The sequence below is a fragment of the Saccostrea cucullata genome, unplaced genomic scaffold, assembly GCF_032062105.1.
Source record: "Saccostrea cucullata isolate Sc308-1 unplaced genomic scaffold, CSIRO_AGI_Scuc_v1 ctg90, whole genome shotgun sequence".
Lineage (NCBI taxonomy): Eukaryota > Metazoa > Mollusca > Bivalvia > Ostreida > Ostreidae > Saccostrea > Saccostrea cuccullata.
This window is the reverse complement of record NW_026940868.1, coordinates 930,474-951,230: the sequence shown is the minus strand read 5'-3', so window position 1 is coordinate 951,230 and position 20,757 is coordinate 930,474. Positions and strand designations below refer to the sequence as shown.

The 20,757-nt window shown below is 33.0% G+C and overlaps 2 protein-coding genes across 7 annotated transcripts in view; one reads left to right on the top strand and one right to left on the bottom strand.

Moving 5' to 3' along the window:
- LOC134256528 (E3 SUMO-protein ligase PIAS2-like) overlaps positions 1–16,196 on the bottom strand; it is a 25,296-nt gene extending 9,100 nt beyond the window's left edge. For 2 of the 6 annotated variants that reach the window (XM_062739195.1, XM_062739189.1), the window contains exons 1-11: positions 16,146–16,196; positions 15,275–15,435; positions 14,674–14,738; positions 13,019–13,045; positions 8,585–8,734; positions 8,251–8,335; positions 4,638–4,688; positions 3,615–3,705; positions 2,832–2,966; positions 2,166–2,271; positions 478–551 (exon numbers count right to left, since the gene is read on the bottom strand). In XM_062739195.1, coding sequence (XP_062595179.1) covers positions 478–551; positions 2,166–2,271; positions 2,832–2,966; positions 3,615–3,705; positions 4,638–4,688; positions 8,251–8,335; positions 8,585–8,734; positions 13,019–13,045; positions 14,674–14,738; positions 15,275–15,435; positions 16,146–16,169 — 969 coding nt within the window. In that variant the 5' untranslated portion in view covers positions 16,170–16,196. Of the gene's footprint in view, positions 1–477; positions 552–2,165; positions 2,272–2,831; positions 2,967–3,614; positions 3,706–4,637; positions 4,689–8,250; positions 8,336–8,584; positions 8,735–10,558; positions 10,678–13,018; positions 13,046–14,673; positions 14,739–15,274; positions 15,436–16,145 lie in introns of those variants that run through there. The other 4 variants (XM_062739190.1, XM_062739191.1, XM_062739193.1 and 1 more) reach the window with 4 other exon arrangements.
- LOC134256530 (NADH-quinone oxidoreductase subunit B 2-like) lies at positions 16,180–20,757 on the top strand. The gene is made up of 6 exons (XM_062739204.1): positions 16,180–16,223; positions 17,830–17,956; positions 18,067–18,217; positions 18,721–18,900; positions 20,042–20,177; positions 20,400–20,757. The coding sequence occupies exons 1-6, from the start codon at positions 16,208–16,210 to the stop codon at positions 20,603–20,605; spliced, it is 816 nt and encodes a 271-aa protein (XP_062595188.1). The 5' UTR covers positions 16,180–16,207; the 3' UTR covers positions 20,606–20,757.

Here is a 20,757-nt window from a genome sequence, read left to right as displayed (position 1 = left end):
CCAAAAACTGCACCAAAAATGTTAACCTGCTCCAAAAACATTAACCTGGTCATTCCTTTGATGAAATTGCAGCATCTGAAACTTTGACTGGTACAATGAAACACACTAGAACCATCTTCCATGCATGTCTAATCAATATAAGACATAGAAGTACTTAAAAAGAAAACTGCTCCAAAAAACTTAACCTTAACCTGGGACGCCGACACCGACGCCGAGGGTATTACATAAGCTCCCCCAACTTTGTTGAGGTGAGCTAAAAATTATATCATTTTCCTGATTGATTCCATTGAATTGATCTCATTGATCAGAGTTTGGTGCCAGTTATGTTAAGGAAAATACAGTAAACGTGCTTCAAACAAAGTGTCATGGATGGACAATTTTGCTTCATTTTACATCCTTTAAATTGGTAGAAAGATGTTGACTTGAAGCATTATAATATCATACATTAATTGTAACCTGACTTTATCAGAGACTTACTGGACAAGTAAGGGAGACTCTGAGACTGGTGGTAGCTATTTCACTGTCAGGGTCGTGTGAAAGCTTCTCCTTAACTGTAACATAAAAAGATGATTATCAATAATGATTGAAAAATGTCCAAACAGTTCACAGAAATTTCATAAATATAAGTAAATCTGCTATCCAATCTATTATTGCAGATTTAATAAATATTGATTATGTTAATAATCAGAGTTTATTAACCAAAGCAACTCTATCTAGAATTTACAGGCTTTCTATAAATAATTTCCCTCAAAGAGCCCACATAATAGAATCACATGATTTATCTAACCAATCAGAACAGTTTACAATCTTCGAAGTTTCAGCAGTTATGTTTACATACAGTAAAGATTTGTTCATATCTTTATACTTTCGATACATTCTTAACGTTCCGATTTTGGACAGATATTTCTATATATCGGATTTAACTTTCGAAAGTGGAGTGAAGTGGGAGACTTAATAATTTGAGTGCGTTACCCTAGTGAAGAACAGCTTGAAATATGATACGATGACTGTGTTACACAAAGTTTGATCCCTGGGTACTTACGATAGTAGTTTGGTGACATTTACCGAAGTGAAGTAATTGATGTGAAGAAAAATAACATTGTTCAATATGCCGCGTAGAAACGCAAAAAGAAGTGAAGATTCTCGCCCTAGTTCAGAACAAAACGTTTTGGGATTAATGACATACTTGGGGCTTATGCAGCTGCTACTCATCTGCATAATTTGGCATATTACTTCATGGTATGTTTACCATGTCATTTTTCCCCAAGCATGGGATATTGTACATGTACGTCTATCATGCAGCATCATTGTTGAGTACTTATGTTATGACAATTATCAAACATTTCATCCAGGGCAAGCCTAGCTCTACTTAGGTAGGATTACTCTGCTCTTTACACAGGTGCTAGCGAACATAGCTCATATAGGCAAACCTACGTTGCCCTCAACCTTCATGAATCAGGTGCTAGTGAGCATGTCTCACGTTAGTGGACATAGCTCATATAGGCAAGATTTCCTTGCCCTCAGCCTTCATGTATCAGGTGCTAGTGAGCATGTTTCATATAAGCAAGTTTTACTTGATCTCAGCCTGTTGCTCATCCAATTCCACAGAGTAAATTCTATCCTATTAAGTCATAATTTGAGTTTTCTTTTTTGATGCTGCTGATAAATACTTAGATCACTTTGTGTAAAAATTTACATAGCTGCATGAGCCCTATAGGCAAGATTTAAAGTTAAATTAATAAAGATGAAACTTGATAACTTTGTTGTTTTTGGGTAATAAATCTTGGTATCTTTGTAGTAAACAAGTATATCTTGATACAGACATGGATTTTCGAACTTGAGTTTCTTAATTTTCATTGTAAATTAAATCCACAAATAAATTTGATGCATTTGCAAATGAATTATCAAAATTATTGTACAATAAAATGTTTACCAGAGAGTTAAATTCTGAAATACTGGGAATCATCTTAAATTGTGTGGGTCAATGTATGTGGACAAGCAAAAGTTTCATAAATTTCATAGGTTACTTGTTTATACGGCATATTTATTGTATCTATGTGTACAAAATAATCATTTATGGGGATGTAAATGACCCATTGAATCCACAAACATTGGTTCCTCACAAAACAATGATGATTCCACAGTAATATGATAACACAACTCACTTAAAGCTCTGGTATGATCTGCATGGCGGTTACCAAACTGTTTCAATCTGCCCAGCAGGGTGTCTGATGTCAACTTCTTGACCAAATAAATGGCAACACAAAATCCCTGAAACCAGAACAAGTTTATTCACTTAGCACTCATTAACAACCTGATGTATATGGATGTGCATCCAAAAGTAAGACAACATAATCATTCAAAATTTGAACACAGTCTTCTAGGTCTGCAAGTGACAGACCCATTGACCCTGAAGAACACTAGTTTCATTATACAATTTTCTTGTAGCTAAAAATTATCTTAATTCAGTTTTCCTCTGTAAAACTTCAAAGTCCTACAGGACTTCTGCTTGGTAGAGGGCATTAGTGTAAAATTTAAATAATACTAAAAAAATATAGTTTTTTATCATAATTTTACAATTAAAGTCTTTATTTTATGGGATGATTTTTAACCAGTTCAGAATATATACAAGTGCTTCAATTTAAAAACAATTAAAATATTGCATAAAAGTAAGAATTGTTTCCTTTTGAAGCTATGTCTTTTGATTCCTCCTTACTAAATAAATTTTTTACATTCTGAGTGTATAAAAATTAAAATTTATTTTCGTTGTCAAGTTAGAAGCTAGACCTGTAACTTATCAATTATAAACTTGATAAAGATAAAACACACACCCGTCCAAAATCGGCAGCCCACGAGACCTCAATCTGATTGGGTAGGGTTGGCGAGAGCCTGCACAGAGGCGTTATATCCACGGGTCGACCAGGACGTTTTGGATCCACTCCTGGTTTGTTGGTGGGTATTGGATTCTGAAAATGTAATTAATGAACTTTATTCATGTTACCATGTACTTCAGTGAAGTTATTACCACTTACAGTGCTCTCTGAAAGAATTACCAGTAAAGTGCAAAGTCATTCAAGATATAGCTGATTTTTACAAATGTCATAAACATGACCAATGCCTCTGGCACATCACAGAGAGTAACTGGACTATTTTTATTAAGTGTCTAGAGGACCTCTACTGATGAATAGTTAAGTATGAAATCCAGAAATTTCTTCATTGTCATCTGCAATTATTTGGGGGGGGGGGATTTAAAATGGCTAGCCAGTACATTCCTATTTTTGACCCTGCTCTAGTCCAACCATAGCCCATAGGACTATTATTTGAATAAATTTAAATAACTACACATTTTATTAATTATCAATCTCTTTTCTCAGAAGGGGCATTGACCTTTGTTTGACAGAATTGAATCCCTCTGACCATGGGCCTATCGGTGTTTTAAAGAAGTAATTATTCAACAGACAACAAACACTTTAATGAAAGGAAGAAAACATTCAATCAGAAAGTCTATTTAAGATTTTTGATTGGATAACCTTGAAAGATGCCCACTGACAAGAACTGACTCAAGTTATTGCATACATGTTTCAATTATCTCTCGAGTGTGAAAAATAACATACTGGTAAGGGAGCCATTTTGCCATTGACACGAACACAGATGCTGGGTGGGAAGTGGTCATCTTGTTCACAGCTGGTTTCCAAGAGACAAAATCTGTAGCGAACAAATTTTTCAGTGAAACAGTCATCATCTAGTCATTTCTTTCAATTAACATGCTTATTCATCTTTACATAATAAATAAGTAATACATGTAAATGCAATTTTTTTATGGTATTAATGGAACAGTCACGTAGATTGTATTCATTTCTTTCAATTAACATGCTTATTCATCTTTTATATAATAAATGAGTAATACATGTAAATGAGTAATACATGTAAATGCACACAAACTATTAAATAATAATTAAGTTCAAACCTTGAAAAGGTTTTAGAGCTAAATGTACTACAAGCCTGACTTTTAGAAAAAAAATTGTTATGCGAGTTGACATTCTTGGTAAGCTGTTTTTAGGGTTTTACATATTTGCGGATTATAAAAAAAGCATAAACTGACCCAAACCAGATTATACTCGCTAATTTGGCCAAGAATTAGAGTTCAAGAAAAACCTGACTTTTAGCATAAAAAGAAACTGCAAGACAGTTGAAAACAAATGATGACCTGTCTGCCAAATATAGATAACCCTAATTAACCTTAAACAGAATGAAATTTCTATTTCATGTCTATGTGATTAAACCATGGACCAAGTAAAAATTTGCCAAATCGGTGATCATCTTCTATGTAAAACCACACATAACTTTTTCCTATATTTAATTTTATTATTAACCATGCCTAATGGTGCATTATTGATCTCATTGTGAATGATGATATTATATAACCATATATATTATTTAGTTAGCCATCCTCACAACATCAGGGGTCCCTTTTTCAACTATTTCCACTAATGGTAGTGGACTCTGGAGCCGTGAGGCCTGATGTTAAGAGGATTCCAGTAAGATGTTGTCATTACTGCCAAACCATTGGTAAACCTTAACATTACTGTTTATACAATGTACATATTCACATTCTTTATAATGTCGAAATCACATACCTTAGCTGAATCTGGGTTGTGTATTCACATCTAGCACCTGGTCTGAAATCTCTGAAAATAAAAATATAATCAAACTGAGAAATTAAAATAAATTATACTTTCAAATGTTAATGCCTCACAGTTGTTTTCTTAAAGAAACTCATAATTAACTGCTTACCTCTCTAGAATTTCTTGTATGTCAATACAAAGCAATGATTACAATGACCTAATGTAACATATCAATGCTAAACTGTTTGATTAGATTAAAAAGTAACTTCAAATTTCAAGTGATAAAAGATGAAAATAAGCATCAAATGGTCATCACACATTTTGTATTTCACTGTATTGCAAATCACTTTGGCCAGTTAAGATTCACTTTTTAAACAAGAGGCCCACGGGCCTTATAGGTCACCTGAGTATTGTGCAACAACTTTCAAACAATTAAATTTGGTTCATGTTATAAACCAGAGGCCATGGAATTCGCAATTCACAATTTTGAAAGAGGTACCATTGCTTATAATAATTTAAACTTAGCATGCTAACTCTATTTACTTAATACCCAGAGGTAGATAAGAGTAACATTAAGAGAAAATGCACTTCCACTTTATAACCAGTTGTACACCTCATCCCAAAGGAACCACTGATCCTGGGGCCACATATTTCAAAATTTTGCAAATTTTATCATAAAATGATTGATTAACACCAAAGAGCAAATTTCAAAGCATTAATTTATTTTCAGACTTTGTACCCCCCCCCTCACCCCGACCCAGGGAAGGGGCGGGGGCATAAAAAATAACCATTTTGCTAGGTGCACCTTTCTTCATCATGAATATATATATTTGGATCATAGGCATAAACACAGGAGCAAAGGAAAGAATTTCAAAGATTAAATGCATTTTCACTATATAACCAATAGAGCCCCGCCCTAACACCAGAACCCCTGACCCTGGGGTCATAAAATTCACAATTTTGAAAAAGGCACTCTTGATCAACATAACTATTTAATTACATAGTTTATTTAATACCCAGAAGCAGAGAAGAAGACTTTCAAAGAATTTATGCATTTTCACTATATGATCAATAGAGCCCCGCCCTAACACCAAAACCCCTGACCCTGGGGTCACAAAATTCACAATTTTGAAAGAGGCACTCTTGCTCATCATAACTATGTGCTTGGTTAGTTTATTTAATACCCAGGAGCAGAGAAAAAGATTTCCAAAGAATAAATGCATTTTCACTATATAATCAATAGGGCCCCACCCTAACACCAGAACCCCTGACCCTGGGGCCACAAAATTCACAATTTTGGAAGAGGCACTCTTGCTCATCATAACTAAGTACTTAGTTAGTTTATTTAATACCCAGAAGTAGAGAAGAAGATTTTCAAAGAATAAAATGCACTTTCACTATATAACCAATAGAGCCCCGCCCTAACACCAGAACCCCTGACCCTGGGGTCATAAAATTCACAATTTTGAAATAGGCACTCTTGCTCATCATAACTATGTGCTTAGTTAGTTTATTTAATACCCAGAAGTAGAGAAGAAGATTTTCAAAGAATTTATGCATTTTCACTATATAACCAATAGAGCCCCGCCCTAACACCAGAACCCCTGACCCTGGGGTCACAAAATTCACAATTTTGGAAGAGGCACTCTTGCTCATCATAACTATGTGCTTGGTTAGTTTATTTAATACCTAGGAGCAGAGAAGAAAATTTTCAAAGAAATCATGCATTTTCACTATATAATCTATATAGCCCCGCCCTAGCACTAGAACCCCTGACCCTGGGGCCATGAATTTCACAATTTAAGTAGAGGACTCAATGCTCATTACATTCATAACAACAGTTTGCCTGCTTGATGTCCAGGAGTAAAGAAGAAGATTTTTAAAGATTGCAATAATTTAAGTGGATTTTGGCCCACCCCCCAGGCCCCAGGGGGGCAGGGACCATGAAATTCACAATTTTTGTTCCCCTTCACCCATAGATGCTGTATACCAAAGAACGAGTGCACTTATGGGCCCCGGTAAAATGTGAAAAAATAAACAATCAAATTAAGCAAAATTTTTCATCTCAAATAATTAATTGGTATCTAAACCATGCGATTCAACAAATATAACCGCTGAAATCCACGAATATACAAAGAACAAATCTATACAATGTAGTAGGGGTCAGCCGACATTTGTGATTTTCTATAGTAAATTGAGAACGGTCATGCATTTCAAAGCTTTTGTTAACTATGAGCCTAACGTTGTGCAAACTTGTGCGAATGACAAAAGTCGCATAATACATTTATAAAACTTGTGTGAAAGTATGAAATTTGCACACGATTAGGCTGGTACTTAAAATATTAAAAATGTATAAAAAATACAATGTGTTTCCTATAGCTAGTGAGAGCTATTTACCTGTATGACCCATGTTGAACTCATGTGTGGAATAAATTATTTAAAATACTGATAATCACGTGAGTTATACCCAGGTAAACATTCCTCAAATGTGCTCACTGTAAAACATAGGTAGCTTCTGTATCAGTAAGTCAAAGTTGTGCCGCTTAGAGATATTTGTATGTATTTGTTTTTAAGAACACCGGAGGGTAAAGAGAGTTTAGTGTCGTTCATGAAAGTGTCAAACATTTTTAACCTTCGTGCAAGACAATGAAACAGGTATTGAAAGCCAACTAAACACTCCTTTTTAATTTCAAATTCAATGAAACTGTTATTGTAATTTTTCAAATGCAAGAGTATCAATTTCTTAGTTTAATCATTATAGTTACAGGCAACTACACAACTTCATTCAATATTTTTAAAAACAGGTGTGGTGCAAGAAGTTACATTCCACAAACGCGCCCGACTTACGGACTATGATCCACCATCAGATTGTTCAATATTGATTTAAATATCTATACCCCTTGATTTACATAAACGAAACTAAAAAAAGATTCGGTACGACTTTTCCGGATTTAGGGTATCCATAAGGCATTCAAAAATATTCAATTGTTTCAAATCCATGCTGATTTAAGTGAGACTTAATATGTTTTTTAATCAGAATTATCCACTAGTATCAAACTATTACCAATAGAGAACGATCAAGTAATATATTCTAAAGTAAAATGGCACATAAAAAGGGCCCATTAAGTATTGCTTAAGTGCACTTGTCCTTTGGTTGAAATTGGTTAAGTGGTTTCAGAGAAGAAGCTGAAAATGTTCAAATGTAAACACACGACGCACGACGACGGACGAAAACGGATAGCAATAGGTCACCTGAGTTACTCAGGTGACCTAAAAAAAACAACAAAAAGTCGGTGTGCCATTATTTTTCATAAATACAACACAAGGAAAAGATAAGTGATTGGCTGACTGATATTCATTCTAATAAGGTAGATACCGGTAACCCCTGCAAGAGCATTTATAATACTTTGCATCTCAATCACCCCAAGCATCTCATTCATTATAAATATCTGCCAATGTGATCTGAATACCCACTGAGATAAGATATTATAAAGCCAAACATGCATAGACATGCTGATGAATGGAGTGGCAGTTATTCCTGTAATCCTCCCTCCTCTCCCCTTTCACAAGTTATGTTTCAAGGGTATAAATATTTAACAACATGTAGGAAAAGTTCCACTCTAACCTGGACATGGCAATATCTTGTGCTTGTTGTGGAGTCAGATGAAAGCTGTAATGGCTCTCCTGAAACTTTGTTGGTCCTTTTGGAACTAAATGAAAGATGTACAAGTTTTCAAACTATAGCAAGAAACCAAACTATAGTACATGAAACAACAAAATAAACATGACCAAAGCAGAAATGGTATATATGCAGCTTTTATATAATAAAATGAAGTCTTTAATGAGAGACAGTTCAAAATTTTTTTTTTTTCTGAAAGATTAAAATTCAGAATTTAAGCTACCTTTAGATGCATCCTCCCACCAGCCTAATAAAATATATATACATGTAGTTTATTTACCTAAACTTGTGGGTTTCATGAGCTCTGTGACACAATCATAGAAAGGTAGAAGCTTAAGTCGGACATCTGGATGGACTGGCAACATGCCAAGACTACTAGAATGAGGTGCAGGGTCATGGTTCATCATCCGATTGGAATAATCCATTGGACCTTCAAAAAGCAAAAATTTCTTCTCAGTATGATCCAAGTCTGCTAAATAAAGAGGGTGACCCGCATAATAAGGCAATCCAGTGTGCAAACGATACCAAGTCATAACTTTGATGCCAAAAATTAAAACTGTGATTGGTAGTTACATCACTGCCAATGATTGACAAAGAATAAATATATATTGCCTCTATCTAAACATGCAAGCAATACAAAAGAAACTTCAAAATCTCAAACTCTGATAGCCTGAATATCATGGATATCCTAAGGTGATTCGAAAGTCCTAATCAACATTGTCCTCTAACTTCTACATCTTGAAGTTAAATTCCCTCAGTTTTGTGGAGATTGAGGTTTGACTGTACATGTACTTTGTAAATTAAAGCACATTTCATCAGTGATAACATTGAGCTTATAACTACATTAAAACAGTATCAAATTTGCATAAAATTATGCTAAACAATTGCTCATACTTTTTACAAGTACTCAGGGGAAAAAAATGCAAATTAATCATTCGGACAATATGTACTTGTGAAACAAATGGCCGGTTGCGTATCTCGGATTTAAACTTACGATCAATGATTCCGGGTTTAAATCCAAGTTTTCGCGTTGCACGCATGTAAGGATTGGCTGAGTACGGCTCAGAATTATGGTAAATTCTGAACCAGGTGTAGGGGTGGTTTAAACCCAGCTTAATAATGTTTCCATGGATTTTGGGGTAGAATATTTCGATATTTTGAAATATTTCGATGTTGCAGAAATGTTTTATGGTAATGATGATTGCATTGATAGATTTTGCAGTATTAAAAAAAGCTATTCTACAAGAAAATTTTTATGGTCATATTGCACAACTCATCAACAGCTGTTCAATGAGCTGTTTTAACACTGATGCAGCTGTAGTATAAAGTTTTGGAAGATACTTTTAAAATACATAAATGTACATAAACAGGAATTTTATAGAAACTTTCTAATATACCGAATTTAAATCAAATTAAGAATTTTACACTTTGTAACAGCTGATGATACACATTCCAATAATTTCTAATAATGCCGAATTTCATGGAGATAAAAAATCTTGTAGTTATCTGATTAATCGGGCTATCCACATGGCCATAAGAACCCAGCCGGTGGGGGGAGGGCATGTCCGTCCCCTTAATTTTGTCGCTGTATAAAATTCTCCATAAAACATAGCTAATATGTGTTTTTTTCAAAATTGTCTTACAAGTTTTTTTCACTTGATTTTAAACTAAAAATCTAAATTTACACATTGTTCCTTTATTATTTATATTACCTATATCTTGTGTTTTGGTATTGTTTCTAAATTACTTATTTCAAAGACCCCCGTCACTGTTTTCTTCTCATCAATCTTTTGCAAAAGCTTTATCCTGTTTGCGATTTTATATTTTCTTATGGGGTGAGTTTCAATGAAAGATGCCTTGATTTGAATTAAATTGTATTGCATTTTTTCGGCATTTTTAATTTACAATTTAACATCAATATATATATCTTTGTTTTTAAATATATCCTTTTAATTTTCAACCAGTTAGTATGTTAAAACATGTTTTGAAGTGCTTAATATTAGAAAATCTATTATCCTTCAACATTTTATATGAGTAAGTCGAGATTAGGTAAACCTTACTCAGTTTTATAGCGTGCAACAGAAAGGGGACTCGGGTAAACCCGACTCAACTGGGGTTTAAACCCGGCTTACGTGATCCACGGATCAACCACTGAGCTGTACTTATCTGAGACATAGATACGCAACCGGCCAAAAATGACCCTCATTCTTGTTTGGATTTTTATTTGACCTTAACCTCTAAGAATGGTCTTTACCTGTCCAGGCTGAATATCTTACATCACAAGGAATATAATAATATACTGGTAACATTTTCAACAGCTTGTTGGATACCTAAGTAGAGTATACAATTTTGGTCTAACAAGTATCACAATAGGATTGAATCTAAGTCACAAGGTTACTCAGGTGTATCATTAGAATTTACAGGTAAATGTGAGTTGATGTCAATGGTGTATGAAGCCACATGTATGTGTTAATGTGCTCTTCTCTAAATGAATGCATTTTCTTAGTATTTTGTAGCTTTATTTAGCTATTACAGTTTTTCACAAAAATGTTTTTTGCTATATCGGCAAATAAACAAAAAGTTGCATGTATTTGACTCTTCATATATGTACTTTTATGAGCTATCAAAAAAAAATAAATAAATAACCTAAATCAAAAATCCCTCTAACATGGCAGCTTTTGAATACTTTTCAGCAAAACAAGAATTTCTATTGTTAGAGTAACTGTTCACTCCCCTTTGTGTTGAGGCATGGATAAGTATGATTGCTTCCAATTGTACTGAATTATCACCAATCTCTTATTTAATATGATTAAAGTTCTGTCTAAGAATCTAGTACAAGTATAACTCAAGTTTATTTCAGGGACACTCTCACTGAACACTTCATCTGAATTTGCATAAAAAATTCTCTACATTTTACCAAATATGTCCAATGAATTTTGAATGAACTGGATATCTTAATTAATTATGAATTACCCCCTCCCCCCTTCTTCTTTCTGGCAGGAAGTTTTTTTAAATTAACATAACTTTGCCATACATGGTAAACAAATAATTAATCTGAAAACTATCAAGAACAGATGACAGGTTTAAAAGAGGGGGGGATTACAAAGGGTCCACTGTTGGAAACTCACAGGTGATCTCGTTTTGACTCGTCATTCTTGGCCAAACAGGTCAAAACATTTTATGTTATTAATATGCAAGGGTCATTTGATTGGCTGATGACCAGAGTCACCATGGCAAATCAATGTTCATGTTATATATGTATGTTTGGCAATGCCAAAAACTATTCCATAGTAAAGGTATCCTAAGTAACACATCAATTTCCAATAAATCCACTTACTGGTGCATTTTGCAGTTTAAAAAGGGTACTCCTATATAATTTTTGACTGGTATTGAATGTCAGTGACCTGAACAAATTGACTTTAATCGTTTTACAAATAAACTTAGAACATTTTAATGAGAGTCATTTTAATTACCATAAAAAGCAAACCAATAAACCTATTTTTAAAATTGAAGAGTTCCAAACATTCTGAATAGTTGTCTTTAATCAATAAATTAGCATATTTTACAGTGATATTTCAGAGGGTTTGCATGCCCATGGGTGAAAAGTAAAAACTAGATCACCCGTGGGTATCCGAAGAGGCAAAGGGTCAAAAAGACAAACAACAGAATTAAAATAAAAATTCCTCCCCCTTTAATTTTCTTTATCAAGTTTCAAGACTATACTCTTCTGGAGGAAAGATTTTTTTTTCAGCTCCTTAATATTGCAAAGTCTAACGATTGCTGCAACAAACATTTTAACGAATGTCTAAAAAAATTTCCTAAAAGGTACGTGATGTGTAAATTTACCTTAACATTATCATTAAATTTAGGAAGATACAAATACAACAGCAACGGACATTTTTACTCCATATACAACTTTTACTTTTCATAGCATTGTCTATTTCCTGTGTGCATAAATGAAAAATCTGTATGCATGCAACATTCAAAACTATACAACTGACAGATTTATATATAACTAAATTTTACTTTTGATATTTTCAATGGTGCTAAGGGGAGACTATTTCTAGCTATTTCTGACATGTTTAAAGACGCTCTAAACACTGCACACTAAAGAGCCCTATTTATTGGGTAGTTTTATGCAGTTAGAGTGATCTGCCCTTAGATGTAAGATTAAAGAAATTGTTATTATGCCGTTAATTACATAATTTATAATAGATTAAAATAATTTTAGCATTATATAAGACCAAGAGTAAGAAATTCATTTAATTATTTTCATTAATTTTCCCAATGTAAGTAAACAACAGTGATTTCTGCTCACAAATAGTCCATTGTCTTTGAACATTTTTCCTGCATAAGTAAGGCATGTACCCTATGTTCTAAATGAATGAAATAGTCTCAATATGCATATCTTTGTATGATATATTTTTCTCTGAGTCCAAAAAAACAGTTTCTATTAGTGTTTAGAGCTTCCTTAAAGCCAAAACCATTTCCATGCTAACAAACTGCACAGGTGCACTTTTCTGTTGATTTACATTTTTAAATATATAGTTAAATCTTGCTCATTATTGTAATTTGTAACTAATGCATCTGAGTCCAAGAGTGACCATATGAAGGTTGGAGTGAGATGTTATAAGATGTTAGGTATGATAAAAACTTTATACATCTTAAATTTTCTGACAGTCTACAGGGTTTCATATAAAAGTTTAATAGTCACCTGAAAACCATGGTCCTTCAGATTTAACTGAAAAAATGCAAAAATAAAACAACATTAACATAAACACAAATTCATTGCCTTTCAAAAAAAAAATAATTGTGACACAGCTTTTGAATCAATGTCCATGCAAATTAAAAGAAAAAAAAATGAAATTTAAATGTTTGCAAAACTTTTTTTATTCACAAGAGATCGATTCTTGTGGAGACATTTTTAAAACGTCAAACATGAAGATGAATGCTTGATAAAATGCCTAGGCCATAATAAATACAATCCTAGATTCTTATCCCCACCCACCCTGATTTTTTTTACCCCAACCTTAATTTTTTTTAAAATTTATGTTTTTCTTCATCTTAATTCTGATCGGGATCGGTATTCAACTACCACTCAAATTTCATTTTAAATCCTGCTAATGTTGGCATGATTTTGACAGCTGAAAAGATGGTAATTGCTGTAATATATACTAAATAAGGGTCATTGGTTGTGAAAGATTGGTGTTGATGTAAAGTAAGAGACCTCAACTATGACTTTTAATTTTATTTGATAAATAAATCTGCACCGATTGACCAGGACAATAAAAAAATCTGCAAAATGGAAAAAAAAAAAATTACATAAAATAAAAGCCCCCTGCCTGCCACGATTTCTCAAAAAATTTGGATGAGAATCTAGAAATTTTTGTATTATGGCCTAATCAACATAACATCATATAGATTATGATGAACACATTTGTCTCTGAAGCTTACAATAAAATAATAATATGCAAAATGATTAAACATGCTAAAAATATTTCAATACCCCTACCCATCAGAAAATTGAGAAGCATAACAAATACTTGTTTGACAATCAAGATGAAAACTACAGATAAAGCTGATCAAAAAAATTCAAAGAACATATTAAGGACCATGGAAACCTGACTATTAAACCATATACCAGAGAAAAAAAATTGTATATGAATGAATTGTCTTGATTCAACTTGAAAACAAAAAAGATTACGTTACTTCAGTAAATGAAAACCAAATACCATGAATAATGAGTAGGCAATGATATACGTCATCATGCCAAGTCAAACTGTGAATTCAAACTGTAACAAACATGTCTGTTGAACCCCAAAGAATCACCTTAAGGTGAAAATACCACCTTAAGGTCAACGAGACATGAAATAAAAAAAACCACAGAACTGGGGTTGCTCTAGTCTCTTTTTGGTCTTTATATATATACAAAGGCATTAATTAAAAAAAATCAAACCGTAAAAATCAAAATGTTTTAAACAAATCAAAAGTATAAAAGCAAATACACTGTAAATGTATTATATTTATCATGTATATTAATTGTTTGAAATTGATTTTTTCAACATTTGCATACATCTAATCTAAGTGCAATTCTGAAAATGACAGGAATAAATATCAATATACAAGGTTTTGAGCAATATACACTTGATTTAAAGGAGGCTGTTTTTCAACAAAAGCACTAAATAGAGTACATAGCAAAATATAATACATTTTATGGTATAACATGTGCAAAAACTATGACTAAACCCAAACCTCAGATTTAACCTAGTTAGAGAAATATGGTCAAGGCTCAATTGTTCAAAGACAAATGCATATGAAAGAATGAATAAATGATTTTGATTAATGGAATGTTAAAATCTAAACACTTACAATTTGAGGAACCATCTTCTCCTGGCTTGAGTGCTGGCTTGCGCCTGTTTGAACCAAAAATTTGACTGCAATAATTAATAATTGTTAATTAAAATATCAATAAATACCCCACTGGAATCAGTTTAATATGAAAAATGAGTTCAAGTGGAATACCTGCAAAATGATATTAAATAAAAATGAAAATATTTTAATGATTGAAAATATTGTCTATGAGATGTATGTACATGTATCTTGACTTCAATAAACTTGATCATACACAATTTAAAATCCATAATATCTGCTATTTACTTTAATTGAACATTAACTATTAAAAGAAACACTAATTATCAATAATGGAAATAAGTTGAGTGATCTGTTGATTGATGAACTAACTTCTAATCGTGTGATTGACCTTGACTGCATACATAATATCAAGGAGGACTTTTGGATGAAGATATGCAGATTGAAAACATCAGACTTACAAACTACCCGGTACAATATGCTTTACAAAATGGAAAATAATAATGTCATATATGAATGATTATAAAATAAAATATAAAGGTTTTTTTTTTTTGTATTGATACAGTTTTCTTTTTTCATTTAAACTTTGTCTGAATCTTACTTGTATAATTCTCTGATTTTAATCTGTATGGGAACTGAGCATCCCTTCTGTAGTAGTTGCAGAGCTCGTGACAAAAGTTCTGTTTTTCTACCTGTTTTATTTCTTCCTGCATATCCTAATAATACCTGTAACTCCGACACCCGAAAACTCATTACCATATGCTGAAAAATCAATATTGATGTTACAGGGAGTGAAAAATACAACAGTAACAAGATTATTTGATAATAATATTTTTATTTCATTTAATCAAAGCTTCTTGATACAAATGATCTTTATTTTTAAATATATTCATGTATGTGGTTATGTTTAAGACTTTTTTTAATAGCAATTATCATATTCATCGTTCTTTGCAACTAAACAAGAAAGTTTAAAAATATTGAAATATATAACTAATTCTCTTTGAAAAAAACATAAATCTCCTCTCCAAATGTTCTAAATGTTGCGAGAACAAGTATATCAAATAAATGAAACCTTGACCTAGATTAGAAAAGGGAGGTAAGAATTCCATTTTTATAATTGTACGAGTTGTCTCCCGCAGAAAAAGAATTAAGACCTTCCTGATAGGATTTCCAGGAAAAATACCAAACATTTGACCACCAAACAGTAATACAAACGACTCTATACAGCTGTCCCTAATATAAAGCCCTAAAGAAAGCATGAACTGAATACGAAAGTCGAAATCTTCTGTCCACTTCAACAAAAACATCTGTATCCCTCTTTCAAATTAGACAATTTAGATAATAAGCCACTGAATTCATAAGAATGGAGAAGTTTGAACAGGATCTGACACCTTAGAAACGCGAAAGTACTTTTTTATGAGTTTATACAGATACTACACCGTTAAGTCTTTTGTTTTTCCCTCTCAACTTACCTTCAACTCCGCCAAGTCCGCCATTGCAATGTGTGTATGTCGCGCATGCGTGAAAGGAGAAAATGGCGACCAGGACGGGTAGGTGACATCTCTCTGTTCTGAAAATACTTTGTATCTTGCATTCTCTTTAAAAAACGGTTACATCCAAATCTTTATGGGATGCATTAGATTTAATGTGCTCTACAATTTCACCAGAAAGAGAACGTCAGTATATTTTAAATTTCCTCAAACTCGCCTGACCTTTACCATACTTCAGACTTTGTTATGAAATTGATCTGTGCATTTTGAATAATTATTTAATGTAGTTACGATTGTTACAATTTTAACTCTCTTGTTAAAAGCTTCAAAATTAGTTATTGATTACAGGAACCTTTTTTTGTTTTATTTTTACAAGCAGAAACAACATTGTTTTTGTCAATATTATTGATTTAAATAAATTTATGTAACACTCCAAATATATGTCAGAGTTAGATCTGTAAACAGTGGTAAACACATGGTAACTCTGAGCTTATTTTTTTAAAGTACATATGTATGGTGCATTTATTTAACATTTGAGAATTCAAACAGACAATAGCAAAATTCCAACTAATTTGCGAATCTCTCTTATTTATGTCTCTGTTTGCACTGATAGATAGAAAGTTCTATCATTAAATAATATTGTCCGACAGACCCGGTTCAATGATAGAATTCATTCTGTGTATTTGCAATGTAGTGAAACAACCGCTAGTGATAATTCGTACCAAGTGCATTTGCTATGAACAATCCTAACGGGAGTTCTATTGTCAGGTAAATATCATTTTGGAGTGGATCCGCTCTGATTTGCTATATTGCAAGTATATGGGACATATTCTAACTCTGATGAGGGCTTTTCCGAGACACACTTAGATTATTCTAACTAACGTCTCTTCAGAATCTCTGACAAGTGCCACAGAGAGTGTTCTGGGAAATCTTGCCTAAGTTATGACCACTTATTATGATCAATATAGCTTTAATTGATTCCTTACTGCTTCAACATGTTTAACCTTTTGCTTTGGACATCCTTTTAATTTTCCTTAGGCCTATCACTATGAAACAATATAGTTTCTTACCTTTAAAAGTTTAAATCCAACCATAAATTAATAAGATTATTTTTTTCATAGCTATGAGTTATAACATATTTGTTTAAAAATTCATTTCATCTTTCAAATGTTTCATACTATGGTTGGTTTCTATACAAATTCATAGTAGAACGAAGTATTTTGAAGCCAACTTATTGTGACCTTGATAATGACTGAAGTCTGTGGAATCAGGGGTATAAGCAAATATTACAAAGCTTGATTTTTGGCACTTGGATTTAAACTTAATGTAAACCATGTAAGAGTAAGAATGTAAAAAAAAAAACACTAGATAATTTCAAACAATTATTGACAATATCACACATTACTTCCATAGGATAAAGCAAGATATTCCAACAAAAATATTCAGGAATTATTAAAGTGAAAGTTAAACAATGGCACCACCAAGCAGAGCACTCCCCTGCAAGAGAAATATGTCACTTCCATGAAGTACAAAGGACAAACTACTTGCACACATACAAGCACATTATATCCCCCTAACTCTATTGCCAGAGAATAAATAAACCCTGGATAATTTTCTGTTCATTATATACCTCAGTTAATATTAACTTTATCTTTTTTCCTTTCAGTTCTCAGATTTTCGGGGTCTTTTAATCACCTTTTGGGACCACTTCTGAGTCGTCGCAGCCCAGCTCTAACATGTTCTGTAAACCTGAAGACAAAAGCATATGAAAAAGAAAATGAGAAACAAACAAGGTTATTAATTGATTGTAATTGCAATACAGCATCCTCTAGTAAAATTTGAATTTTCACTCCATCTTACTTTGTTGGAAAATATTATTTCAAGACAAGATTTAAATTTTCAGTCTGGTGCCCTACAGAAGTCAAGGTACTGATGCCAGAGCACAAGTTGTACAGCCAGGGCCCCGGGATCCCTACTCCCCTCACCAGCACCCAGAGAGCAACATGGACTTTGTCATGGCCAGAGCTGATGATCTTTTGAATTGGGGAAGAAGGGTACAAAATAATATTTGATCTCATTTAGATTTTGCATTTTGTGATGACATCTAATCAAACATATGTCTCGCACTGAAGTGCTGTACACTTAATTTTCGCAGCACTTTATTTTGGAGAGAGAGTTATTAACTCTTCATAAGAGTCTCAGAGATAAAATTTTCATGAATCTATATAGGGTCATTGCTCTATATACCTTAAACCTTAGAAAAACATATATCTGAGAATGAGATTTTTGCAAGCACATTATCTTGCTTAATGATGCAAAAATAAAGTTATCACAAATAAAAAGTGATTTTACAGTAAATCTTTTTAAGTTTTCAGTTTCAAATTCTAAGCTACAATGTATTCTTTGGTTGGGTATTGGATGGGCTGGGGGGTCATCTGTTTCTGAAATTTCAAGGCAACACAGAATATTACGCTTTCTTTTTCTATTGATATTACAGCTGTTATTATCAGTTTCAGATTAGTACAGTGTATTTTCAGAAATATTATTTTATTTACAGACTTCTCTTTGGCCCATGACCTTTGGTTTGGCATGCTGTGCTGTCGAAATGATGCATTTTGCAGCTCCCCGATATGACATGGATCGATTTGGAGTTGTATTTAGAGCTAGTCCACGCCATGCTGATGTTATGATTGTAGCTGGGACTTTAACAAACAAAATGGCACCTGCTCTTAGGAGGGTAAGATATAAACTACATATATAAGAAATAAGATATAATATTATTTAGCTCGCCTGAGCCAAAGGCTCCAATTAGCTATTCTAATATATTATATACTATGGGATTCGGGGGACATGCCCGTCGGGAAATTTTACTTAACAGTAATTATCAAATTGATTACTGTCATAGAAAATCACAGACTCGGAAATTCATTAATGTTTTCAATACACACTGGATAACTAGACAGATTTAATATTTATTGCTATGAATAATTCATTCTAAAAGAACCTAGAGAAATATATTTTAGCTTTAAAATGAAACAAAGGACTTTATATTTAGCAGTAGCCAATATTTGCCCTAAAATCAAACTTTGACAGAGTAATATTTAATTATGTTCTAAAACAGGGGGATGCATGCTGACTTCAAAGCACTGAATATTTTCGTTAGCAATGACGTCATATGTTTGAAATGACGTCTGGAAAATGACGTAAATTTAGAATTTTCATGATTTCTACAGAAAAATGAGAAAATTGCGTCTATATTTTGAGTAAAAATCACCGAGCACAGGTCTGCTCAGCTCAATATTTTGATATAATGTGTAGAATGACAATATCAATGAAATATGCAAATATTGTTCCTGAGCAGACCTGCGCTCTATAAATTCTATAGTTAAAATTGTTGAAATTTTGTCCATTTTGTCCTTTTTCTAAAAAATAATGCAAAATCCGACTAGTTTGTGACGTCATAAAAACAAAAATTGTCAATAACGTACTTTGAATCTATAATATGTTTTGTTAATTTATATTTTTCATAGTTTATACAATACAACACATTTTAAGAATTTTTCAAGATTTGATTTTTGTGGGGGCAAAGATATGCAATATACCGAATATAGTTCTTTATTTCTGTTGAAACAAAAAAAAAATGAAAAATTCAAAGTGCTGAAAAAAATGATTTGGTAGGGGTGATTTTGATGGGTACATCAAACAAATGATATTTTATTGTTGACCTTGTAAAAGTGCCTGTTTTAGGTACATGTATAGTTACATATAAATGTTTAAAAAATTCATTATTTTTGAGGGGAAAACACTTACGGGGGACATTGTATATTGGTATTTTTATGAGTTCCATGCTTGAGTTAACCTGTATGTTGCTACTGTAGGTGTACGATCAGATGCCTGATCCTCGGTGGGTCATCTCTATGGGTAGCTGTGCCAATGGAGGAGGATACTATCATTACTCTTACTCAGTGGTCAGGGGCTGCGACAGAATTGTTCCTGTAGATATTTATGTACCAGGTAAGCTCCCTCTTCACAAAGAACTTCAGATGATCATAAGCTAGTCTCAGCTTGAATTTAAAGAGAACTCTAGCTGACATGAGCCAGGGGCTAATAGCAATGAATCAAAATTTATGCACTTGGTTTTCTGGCCTAAATATATAAAACAATAGAAAATAAAATGTGTCTAAATATAGACAATTGTAACATATGAAAATCCACCATCATTGTTCAATATTTCAGGTTGTCCTCCCACGGCTGAGGCCCTTTTGTATGCAACACTACAGCTACAGAAAAAGATCAAGAGGATGAAGATGGTACAAACCTGGTACCGCCGCAATTACTTCAACCCAAAGAAGAGGGGCGTGTTAGAACACCCACCGGAAGTACCCTTCCAAAAGTTATTCAACTTAGTGAAAACCAAGACACAGCCACAACCACTGAAATGAACTCCTGAAATATTTCTTTGATGTATTATATTTCTTGGATCTGCAGAAAGACTTGTGCTGCATATGTCATACATACTATGTGTGTGACAATGTTCACTTTGTTATTGCACATTGAGATGTGCTTTAAGATATTAAATTGTTTTAGAATTCGA

What these genes read in the sequence shown, in the direction of transcription:
- LOC134256530 (XM_062739204.1), top strand. An exon ending in TTTTGAATTGGGGAAGAAGG is followed by an intron (nt 18,218 to 18,720) that starts GTACAAAATAAT and finishes TTTTATTTACAG; the next exon opens with ACTTCTCTTTGGCCCATGAC. An exon ending in TGTAGATATTTATGTACCAG is followed by an intron (nt 20,178 to 20,399) that starts GTAAGCTCCCTC and finishes TCAATATTTCAG; the next exon opens with GTTGTCCTCCCACGGCTGAG.